We start from the raw sequence: 11150 nt of genomic DNA on the forward strand, positions 1-11150 counted from the left end.
AGGGACGATAATTATTTACTTGCCACACCTTCTAAGTCAATGTTTGAACAAGCAAATATAATTTGGTTTTTTAATTCAAGTAAACTGTTTTACTTTCATTAATACAGCTGTATGTTATTTTAGTCTTTCTCTTGCTGAGCATGGGTTTGGATATTAAGTTCTGAGAATGCTCCTACTTGTAATAGTCTTAATAATGAATATACAGTACTTACAACAATAAAATTAGAGAGATATTTGAGTTACTGTATATTGTGTTTTGTGGTAACACATACCATAGTAGTTGTTGTGGTTGTTGTTGTTGAAAAGGAATCAGATAGAGTCATTGTGGGTCCAGATAGAGCCATTGTGGGTCTATCATTGGATAGTGAAACTGAATCAGGTGTGCATAATAAAATGTTAGAGTATGAAGCAGAATGCCTCTAGTTTTGCTGGATGTATGATTACATTCCTCTCTCAGTATCTTTACACACAGTGGAAAATAGCCATCTTCGCAGAAGGAATTATCATTGTGCCCTTGCAAAGATGTTTACCCGTCGTTTTCCTTCTCAGTGCACAGTTTCCCCTCCCCCCTCCCCCCCAGAGGTTTACCAATGCAGAGACCATTGCGACCAATAACATTACGAACTTCGTCCTTTTGATCTAGCGCTCGAATGCAAGGTAAAATTCTCCTGGTTTGAACTATAGTTTTTTGGTTTGAAAAGACACACGGAAGATTAGTCTTTCAGGAAGCTCTCTTCAAAATTTAAACCTTATCAAAGTAGTGTTGTCCTTATCATCGCAAAATGAAAACAAACACAGAGAATTTAAATTGCCGCCATTTTGCCGCGCTGTTGTTTCTATTGCAAATTTAATTGGTACCAGTCCCTCGCGCGTGGAAACGATTCGCGCGTGGCTCAAGCCTGCGCACTCATTTTGCCGCGGTGTCTCCGATGTCGACTCTAACGTGAGCATGCGCAGTACCATATCTTGAAGAAATTCTAATTTAATGACGTCACAAAAAAGACGTTTCTTTTTTTTTTTTTAAAACGCGTATTCCACGCGTTTTAAACGGTGAATTTGTTTGAAAATTGGCACATGGGTAGCTTTTATTTGTTTCTCACCTTTGGCCAAAAATCGTTAATTTCTCTACATAAATTAGTGCAATAAAGGTCAAAACAAAAACATCACGAATAGCTCCAATGTGTATGTACAGATTTTCTTGTCACCTTTTCAGATGAAAGTGGACAGATGTCTTCTCGGTTGGGCTAAAAACAATGAAAATTCACTGTTCTATTTTTTTCCAAAGGACTATATTTGTAAAATCAAGGGTTAAGAATAAGACACGATTTCGTTGCCATAGTAACGTACTTCTGCGTGAAAATGTAAAATATAAAAGCCTAATGATTGCTTAATAAATGCTGTAAGTTTCGTTTAAACCAAACCACTTTAGAGGCAAAATGTCCTAATGTATGATGCAAAACTCCACCTTAGGTGTTTAAATCACAATAAGGTAATGCGTGAAAAGAATTTACATTTTCTCACCCAACGCGTTGTTAAACTTTTCCATTTATTTGACGTTACCGCTACTTTTAATTATATGAGTAGATTGCCGTACCTATACTCGGCAGTCTTGAAAAGAAGGAAACATTTCAACTACAAAGTTAAACAAGTGAAATGAACTGATCCTACCAAATCGACTTCGCAAGATGGCGGTTGTCCATTTTGTGTCACACTGTCCAAATTAAGGAAGCCCTCTGTGTAGTTGAAAAGGCAAGCCTTCATAATTTCTCTGTCTTCATCGTTGTCACAAGATGTTCTACGAACATGTGAAGCATGAATGCCAACCAGAAATAGCGGCAACAAACAAACAAAACAAAGCTGATGAGAATAGGAAGATTTTCCGCGCATGGTTGTCCCGTTGATCTGGAAAAATAATTTGTTTTGAAAATTTATTACAAAAGAACAAAGATTCTCCCGTAGGTGATTTGTAATAAAACTACATTGCTGGCATTTCAATATTATTGTGAGGAAGTGTGACCACACACAGCACCAGCTGATCTGTCCCGCGCGAGTTGAGATTCCCCGTTAGATTTTTTTTCCATTGGCCTTGAAATGCTCTTGAGGGAAGCGGTGAGTTGATTACAGATTTACATATTTGAGTGATCATGCTTTGATATTTTTTTCATTTGCGTGGGGGTAAAGAATAGTTTTCGATGCCACAGATCGTCGACGGGAATATATCCATCAAGTTTCCCGAAACAGTACTGTGAGAAGTCACTTTATCGTAAAACCATATGTTCATGGGCACCTACGTGCTACTGGAAGACAAAATTATTAGATTAGCTTCATACACAGCTTATTGTGAAGATTATAGTGGGTTAAAATTTGTCCAGGGGTAGATTTAGTGTTTTGGTGATTCCACGAATAAAGGCACTCAAGTTCTTTCTCTTCGCGTTTATCTACCACCATTTTAGCACAAACGGGCTGCTTATTCTCGGTAGTGTGACATTAGGCCCGAATGGAGAGGAAGAGCAAGCGTATCGACGATTTTTTTGAAAGAAGGGATCTACGGCAAAGTCTTGATTTTACGAAGTTTGATGTCACATACTCAAAACAAGGGGACCTTTAAGAAGGGAAGAGAAATTATCATCATAGAGACCCGATGAACTACCTTTCCGGCTGTGAGTGAAGAACTTGCTGATTGATGACGTGAGTGAAAAAAGTTGATCCCTTCAACACACACTTTTAGGGTGTCAACAGGAGAGCGTAGAGACTTAAATGACTACCGCCCGATATCAATCATACCTGTCGTCGCAAACGTTTTCGAGAGGATTGCCTACAATCAAGTTTATAATTTTTTGATTGAGAATAAGTTACTTTCCAATAGTCTATTCGGTTTCCAGAGTTTTCACTCCACAGCTGCTGCTCTTTTGGAGGTCACTGTAGTGTTTATTCCTATGTCTTAGCTGTCAAGTAACCGGTAGTCATTGGTTAGCACACCCTAAGCCGCAGTTATGTGATTATTGTGAAGATATCATTGTACATATAGATACTTGATTTAGTTGTAATAAGGCGATTGTGTAAAGCACTTGGCCTGACTCACTGTGTACTCTATAGTAGTATTTCGAACCCTAATACACAACAGTCACCTATAATTGGGCCTGTAGGAGGCAGTGCGGCGGCTCAGTGGTTAGGACAATTGCCTTGAGATCCGGAGTTCCCGGGTTCAAGACTTGTTCTGACCACTCGTTGAATTTGTTCCTGGTAGTCCCTGGTTCAACTTCTCGGCCTTATTTGTAAATAACCAACTGGTTGGGCCTCCGGCCAGTTGGGATTCTTAACAGTTGTTGCTGTTGTGTTCTGTCGTTTCGTTGATTGTGTTTCATTGGCCCTGAAAAGCCCCTATGGGGAGTGGTCAATTAAGTATGTATTGTATTGTACCAGAAACCCATCAGGGTTGAAACGTGTAACGGCCCCTTGTGTGCTGGGAAACAAGCTTCTGAACATTCAATTTGTTAAGTACCATATTTGGAACAACAAGAGCGAGGGGTTTCCAAATATGGTACTTAGTACTGAAACATTCAACCAATAAGTTGGCACTGAATATTCGGAAGCTGTGAACGCGCGTTACACGTTTCAACCCTTATGGGTTTCTGATTGTACTGTATAGATCTTGGCTATGGGAATGCGGTGGTTTTTCTAGACCTGATGAAAGCATTTGACACCGTAGATCTTACGATCCTGCTGTCAAAACTTGGCACGCATGGCATTGGGAAAGTGATCGAAATAAAAATGTTACGTAAATGGCCATCTTTCTAATAACCGTATACTACAAAGTCAAGGGCCTCAATTTTACATGAATGTATTTGAAAAAGTATTTGTCAAATTCATGTACAATTGAGGCGCTTGAATTTGTAAAGCCCGAAGACCAGTGGGACACAATGTCAATTCAGGACCCAGATTAAAAACACAATATAGCTCCCCAGTGAGTTCTAGAAGCTCAATAGGTACAGCATCCGAGCGGTGTTAGGGAGGACGTTGGTTCGAATCCTGCCTAAGACCGTTACCAAGCAACTTGTATCGTATCCTTCCCACGTGGCCATTACACCTTTCCATCATTCATGTATTTGTAAGTGGTTATTCCTCAAACAATAAGGTTTTCACGATGATAAGTTTTGATTCATTGTAAGTAAGGTTGTGCTACTGCATTTATGTGGGTAGTTTTCATCATGATAGTCCAGCTGTTAAGGTAATTCCCTTGAAAATGACGTACTATCCAGATTTCTTTCAAACCTGGCACAATTGATATTCATACACAGGACATAAACAAAATGCAATAAAAAGATGGGGTCACCCTACTTGTTTTCGCGTTGTATGCCCTTTATTCTAAGTGTTTTTTACCGAATTACGCGAGAAGCGTTCGAAACTAGATCAACCGGAAAAATTGTTTCATGTAGAAAAAGCTACTGAGTATTACTGAAAACTTTAACCTACTTGTTTGTCCGGGCTATAATCTTTTAGCAAAAGTGATTTCAAATTTTTCAATCTTGCAAAGAAATGTAAGCAAATTGGATCGCTAGAGTCGTCACCTTGCACTCAGTGCCGGGTTCCAAATGCAGTTTCACGTCATTTATATGATTATACTACAACGTCTACTATTCAACCTTTTTTCTCCTTAAAATATGTTATCCGTGTACCTATTACGAGTAAATAAAATTATTAACAATGGGGGGTCACCGTGCTCGTTTCTTCGCAACACTATGATAATGGATGGCAAAGAGGCAATTTCGGCTTCAAAATGATCATTTTCCGCGAAAGGAACTGGGGCAAGTTCCAAAACAACACCTTCTTAACCGAGCAGAGTCCTCATGATTGCTCTTAAAAGCTTTAACCCTTACCTCTCTTCAGATGGCCGGGATGAAACTCCGCCATCTCCGAAGTCGCAATGTTATGCGCAGTATGAGATGCGCGGTGCAAAACAAGGGAATCACCTTCCAGGTTAAGCCCGAAAAATGGCAAAATCGTTCACTTTTTGATAAAAGCATGAAACTTGGCAGGATGATGCAATTATAGCTACTGATCGTTTTCTGATATAGGGCCAGCGAAGAAACGCCCTTTTAAGAGGATAAATGGGCGTGGTCAAATTCACATGATTCTAGCCAGCATGAAAACGAGGCTGAAATAAAACAATTGTTTTTTCAGGTAAGCTTTTAGTTTTCACAATAAACAGTCCTTGGTAATTATCAGAGTAATAAAAGCATCTTTATTGCATAACATTTTCAAAAATGTATGTCACGTGGTCTATCATGAGACTGCTAGGAAACATACAGACTATGAGAAGCAGTAAGTTATAGAATATTTCAGTTAAAAAACTTCATGCAAGTGATAGAATATTTAAACTAAAAGAAACTTGATCCATTCAAGACTTACTATTTTATATAGATACTATTTTTTAGTATATAATTAAGTCAAAAATCAAGCAAAATGTATTTTTAAATACTTCCGTAGCTCATAGAATATTTAAAATGTGGCTGTCACGGATATATCTGTAAAAGAAAAATACATTTAATTTAACGTAAATGGCCAATATTTATCCCATTTGTATTTATCTTATAGCTTTAATGCACTCATAATTTTCTCTTCCTCCAAATCTCTCTCCCTTGTCACTTAAAGGGGTGCTACACACACCCGCCTGGTATGTTAGCTACGCCATGCTGATGAGGCCCAAAAGGCCGAAACAGCTGTCCATGGCTGCTAATTGACCGGGTGAAATGGTTGTGCGCATGCGTGATGTGTTGGCCACACCGGGGACCACACCTGGTTGGTGTTAGCGTGTGTCACCTTGCCTTTATTATTGTTTAAAACCATCATGTTTTTTCGGCTCCAGTCCCCCATCATCATCCAATATGGCGGCGATAATCTCGGGCTGCGATGGGAAGACCTTAGACAGCAATGACCAGAACCAAGGTTGCTGACCAGCGGTTTTCGTTAAAACAATGGTTAGCTGGGTTTTCCACTTCGATGGCCCAACTGAAAAAATATCCTCATTTGTGGATCGCCTATTACAGCCCATTGCTCAAAAGCAAAAATCGTATCTCAAGGATACTATTCATTTTATCAATGTTATAGAGAAAACAAAGGTGTCACACAACAACCATTTTGGCTTCTATGGATATAACCAGCTTGCACATAAATATCCCACAAGAGGAGGGCATAAGAACAGTATGTAGAACATACGACGACTTCTACAATAGTAATACTCCTGTCTCCACACGTTTTCTGGAACAAATGCTTAGCATCATTCTCTAAGAAAACTCTTGAGTTTAGCGGAGAAAACTACCTCCAAGTTCACGGGACAGCCATGGGAGCAAAACTGGCAGTATCTTTCGCCAGCATTTTCATGGCAGAAATTGAAACAAAAATGCTGAGCCAGAGCAAAGTTAAACCAACAGCATGGAAATGTTTCACTAATGACGTTTTCTCGCTATGGGACGTAAACAAACAGGAAATCAACCTGTTCATTGCACAAGCTAACAACTTCCACCCAACTATAAAGTTTACAGCTGAAATTTCTGAAATCTCCTGAGAAGGAGATCACTTTCCTAGACACAAAATTATGCAAAGGAGAACGATTCGAAAAAGAATCGATTCTCGACATCAGAACATATCACAAGCCAACTGAAACCTTCCAATACACGCATTTTACCTCTTGTCACCCGTCTGGCACCAAGAAGGCTTTTATCTAAAGGAGAAGCTATTAGGGCCCTCAAAAACAACATTTGAGGAGGCACTATCTCGATTCAAAGCCCACCTTGAAGGGGGTGAAGACAAGAGAACTCTTTCTGGGGTCATTTTTTTCTGGAAGACAGTCGGCACTTAAGCAAAAGCCAAAACCAGGGAGAAAATTCTACCATTTGTCACAACATACAACCCAGCAGTGTCGAATCTTCAAGCAATAATGACGCGCAACTGGAATTTTATTCAAAACCAGCCATTGCTGGCAAAAATATTCAAGAAACCTCCTTTAATATCATCCAAGAGGGGTAAATCTCTCAAGGACATGCTCGTTAAGGCAAAGCTGTGAATTGAAGGTTTCCACCAACTCTCTTTCTTGCAGTCACGTGATAGACCATATGACACATTGAAAATTGAAGATGCTCTCATAATTATCAAGGACTGTTTACTGTAGAATTAGTATAAGTTTGTAACTGCAAAAACACTGCTGGAGTCACTTGAATTAGTATATAGTGTAAATTGTAAACTCTCTTTCTCGCAGTCACATGATACACCACGTGACATACATTATTGAAAATGTTATGCAATAAAGGTGCCTTTCTTGCTCTGATAATTACCAAGGACTGTTTATTGTGAAAACTAAAATTTTTACCTGAAACAACAATTGTTATTTCAGCCTCGTTTTCATGCTGGTTTGAATCATGTGAATTTGGCCACGCCTATTATTCTTTTAAAATGCGTTTCGTCGCTGGACCTATATCAGAAAATGATCAGTACCTATAATTGTATCATCCTACCAAGTTTCATGCTTTTATCAAAAAGCGAACGATTTTTGGCTTAAGAGCTGTGCTATGATGGGATGTTCACTTTTTACCAGAACTCTAGCGAAAACTTTTACTTTGTTGTTACACATCAGACCAAGTGTGACAGTCGAAACCTTGGTCTCCTTAGGTCATTTTAGGGCAAGGGGGTTTGGGTACAGAGATCTTAAGAGTCACGCTTTGCATGGAAGGAAAAATGTTTTCGTGTAAGTCATTCTTTATAATTTGAAAAGACACGTAAATATTGAGTATGTTTCGCACTTGAGTTATTTTGTAAGGTCAATTTTAATTTTGAATCAAAGCCAATTTGATTCGACGTTTAATTGTTTAAAACTGAGTACTTGATTGCGAAACGACCACCATTTGTGAAACTAGATTTGGGAAAGGCAGATGCGTCCAAAATTCTAGGTGATTTACTATGCATAATCGCGTCTTTTCGGTGTGCTTTGGTGACATATCAGACGAACCATGGCTCGATATGAAGCCGAAGTGTACCAAAAAGGTTTGAATTACCATAATCAATTTCAGGCCAAAATCCGTCGATAGTTATAGTTACTGTAAAGTAACAAAACCTCTCTAACAAACGGAGTGATGCATTAAGAAGTTCACTTCGAATTTCAAACTCTTTTGTGTCAAGAATTGTTTTGAAATTCTCCAATCCGTTGATTCTGAATGTTTTAGAACTTGTGGGCAGCAGACATCACGAAGCTTGCCAACACTTCAGATCCGTGTTAATTTTGGCGGGAGGGTCTTACGCTTTTTACCACAGAAAAACACCATTCACCCGGTAAATTTAACCAAAATTTTCTCTACTGTTTTGTTTTATTAGTGAAAGTTCCTTTCAATTCATCCTACAGTAACCTTGATTTCGTATAAAATCGGAGGTAAGTAAATTGATAACGAAGAATATTAGGTCAGCGGACTAGGCTCAAGTTCTTAGTTGGTGGTACGCAACCAATCTCTAGAAACACATAACAATGATAAAATATATGATTGTTGTCGAAAGATCAAAAACAGCTAATGACACATCTATTGTTTTCATCCACCAACATGGAACATGAAAAACACCTGTTGGCTAATTCCGCATTTGGCTGCGGTTAACCGCAGCATCGTACAAATCCCGAAGTTTTGTTTTAAAGATAAGAATTGTCACGACACTTGAATGGACTGCTATTCTCAGTAAAGTATTAAGTATGTTTCCCAACGTAAAAGGAATGTAAAAACCACGAATCTGTTTGATTCAAGTCTGCAACCTGGCAGTCCAATTGATGATATTCGACCGCCGAATATTATTGATCAGATTTTAAATCATATAATTTGTACGGAGCACTTATCAAGGATGATATATTGCAAAATTCAACGCGAGAAAGCTGGCTTTGAAGTCAGTCACCTTTTTCAGTTCAATTTATAAGAGCTTTCCCGTTCAATAACTTAGGTACTGAGATTTAACCACGAAAATCATAGTGAATAAAATTCGTACTGATTCTAAATGTATCCAATTAGGAACATGAACGACAAAATTTCACTGTGAAGAAATATCGTTCGTCCAATCAGCAACACGAACGACGAAATTTCAGTAGTGATGAATGAACGTATCGAATGGAACGTCATCCGACAGCCGTTGCACAAACACCGCGCGCTTTGAAAAATGGTTGAGGGAAGGTTTGCTTCTGTTTGCTCAGTTGAGGAATTTATTTTAGAACAAGAAAACAGAAATTCCGCTCAAAAAACATGATTGAACGAGATGTACGATTGCTTAAACGACTTTTGAAAACGAAGGTCGAAGACAGGAAAATGGAAGTTATTCTAGCGGTTGAGCTGATCGCATATATATAGTTTACGTCATAGAAAGTGCGGCGTACGGGGTTTTATTCACGAGTTGTTTGTGTCAAAAACCCGAACGAGCGAGGAACGAGCGAGTGAGGGTTTTTGACACAAACAACGAGTGAATAAACCCCGTACAAAGCACTTTCTATGTCGTGAACTGTTTATTACACATAACATGAGAATTTTCATTAAAATAGTTCTTTGAACGCGAATTAGAAACAAAAACTCACTTACAATAAAACCAAATGCAAATCTGATTTAATTCAAAAACAACTACGATTTGCACGATTTGCACGAGATGCACGAGTGATTGGCATGGAAACGCCTTTACGCTATCGTTGATTGGTTATACTTCCACATGTGAAATAGCTGTACGTCATTCTGATTGGCTGTATAGGCCTTTTTCACATGTGAAAATATAGCGTATAGATTTGTACAAGTGAGCTTTATGGAATAAAATTCTCATGTTATGTGTAATATAAATGAATACTGAATACATCAACTGATTTATTGTCGTCACCCCACTCCATTTGCGCGAAATAAATTTGTCTACTGATCTAACACTACCACGGAAAAAACCTCATTACCAATAAAATAAACACATTACACATTAGTTTTATTCACTCGTTGTTTCGTATTAGAAAACTCACTCGTTCGCTGCGCTCACTCGTTCGTTTTCTGATACTACTCAACTCGTGAATAAAAATCGTACGCGCACATTTTCATGAAATAAACAACAATCTCGCAAAGTAAAGATGCCTTCTTAATTCGATGATGTCTGGGGTCGTGCTTTATCTTTCAGGATTAGCTTGGACAAAATTCGGAAAGCTCAGGTACATCAGATACTGACGGGCGAATAAATCATGTGAATTTCCGATTAATATAATGACGTTTCTAATCGCTCCCAAATGTATCTGACTGTTTGTTTGCATGCGGATTAACCGAGTCGAAATCCAACGTCAAACCGAACAAAGCTGCAAAGAAGTGACTATCCCACATGCATCCTGTTTGTGATGTAACAGGCCATCTAGGCAAGAGCCTGAACGGAAACTGCTATTTACTACTATAAGGACTGATCTCACTCCAAACAGAAACATTTGCCCAACCAGCAGTAACTCCGCGGCTCCGAACTCAACTGCGCACTAAAAGATGGGAATATTATTCTGCAGTGTCTGTACCAAAAACCCAAGTCAAGTCAGGTTTTTTCCCTCTTTGTTATCAAAAATGCGGCTTCACTTAGGAGGAGTTCTCCTTAGTAAAACAGAATTTGTTAGAGGACAAATGGAAGCCTTAACAACCACAGAGTATCATTCGGACTAGCATTCATTACTAAAGAACAGATAGAGGCATACTTAAACCTGATGTGGTACCAACCTCAAAAATATGATGCTTGACTCTACCTCCCGAGCAACTGACAAAATAAAAGATGTGCACGTCCCTATCAAACAACAAAAATTGATCAAGAGCCAAACTCCCTTTGAATCAATTGGGAGAATATTTACTTTGATATTGAGTGCATTTGCATTTGCTATTGGCCATTTCAAATAGGCTATTATTCCATTAAAGCTGAAAATTATATTTCTTCTACTCTTAATGATAAAATTAGTTTATGTAAGTTTACGTCGAGTCGCGAACGAAGTCTGAAAAACCGTGCGTGCAACGAATGTTAATATCCTTGAGCTCTTTCATGCATTAATTTTAACACCATTGTTTACAAAGGTTTGACGTATGTAATTTGGAAAGGTAAATAACAAGCACTTACAGTTTGTCGATCATTTGGTGCATTTT

At 38.6% G+C, this 11150-nt stretch overlaps 1 protein-coding gene and 1 long non-coding RNA gene across 2 annotated transcripts in view; one reads left to right on the plus strand and one right to left on the minus strand.

Annotated features, from left to right (window-relative positions):
* LOC138020089 (uncharacterized) overlaps positions 1 to 247 on the plus strand; it is an 871-nt gene extending 624 nt beyond the window's left edge. Inside the window, exon 2 of the long non-coding RNA XR_011126309.1 lies at positions 1 to 247. This exon is cut by the window's left edge and continues 287 nt beyond it. This is a non-coding gene — a long non-coding RNA (uncharacterized lncRNA).
* LOC138019539 (uncharacterized) overlaps positions 1 to 10902 on the minus strand; it is a 25937-nt gene extending 15035 nt beyond the window's left edge. The window contains exons 1-3 of the mRNA XM_068866375.1: positions 10865 to 10902; positions 10737 to 10800; positions 1669 to 1902 (exon numbers count right to left, since the gene is read on the minus strand). Coding sequence (XP_068722476.1) covers positions 1669 to 1902; positions 10737 to 10800; positions 10865 to 10887 — 321 coding nt within the window. The 5' untranslated portion in view covers positions 10888 to 10902. The remainder of the gene's footprint in view (positions 1 to 1668; positions 1903 to 10736; positions 10801 to 10864) is intronic.
* Between the last annotated feature and the right edge of the window lie 248 nt (positions 10903 to 11150).

Source organism: Montipora capricornis, chromosome 10 (genome assembly GCF_036669925.1).
Source record: "Montipora capricornis isolate CH-2021 chromosome 10, ASM3666992v2, whole genome shotgun sequence".
NCBI lineage: Eukaryota > Metazoa > Cnidaria > Anthozoa > Scleractinia > Acroporidae > Montipora > Montipora capricornis.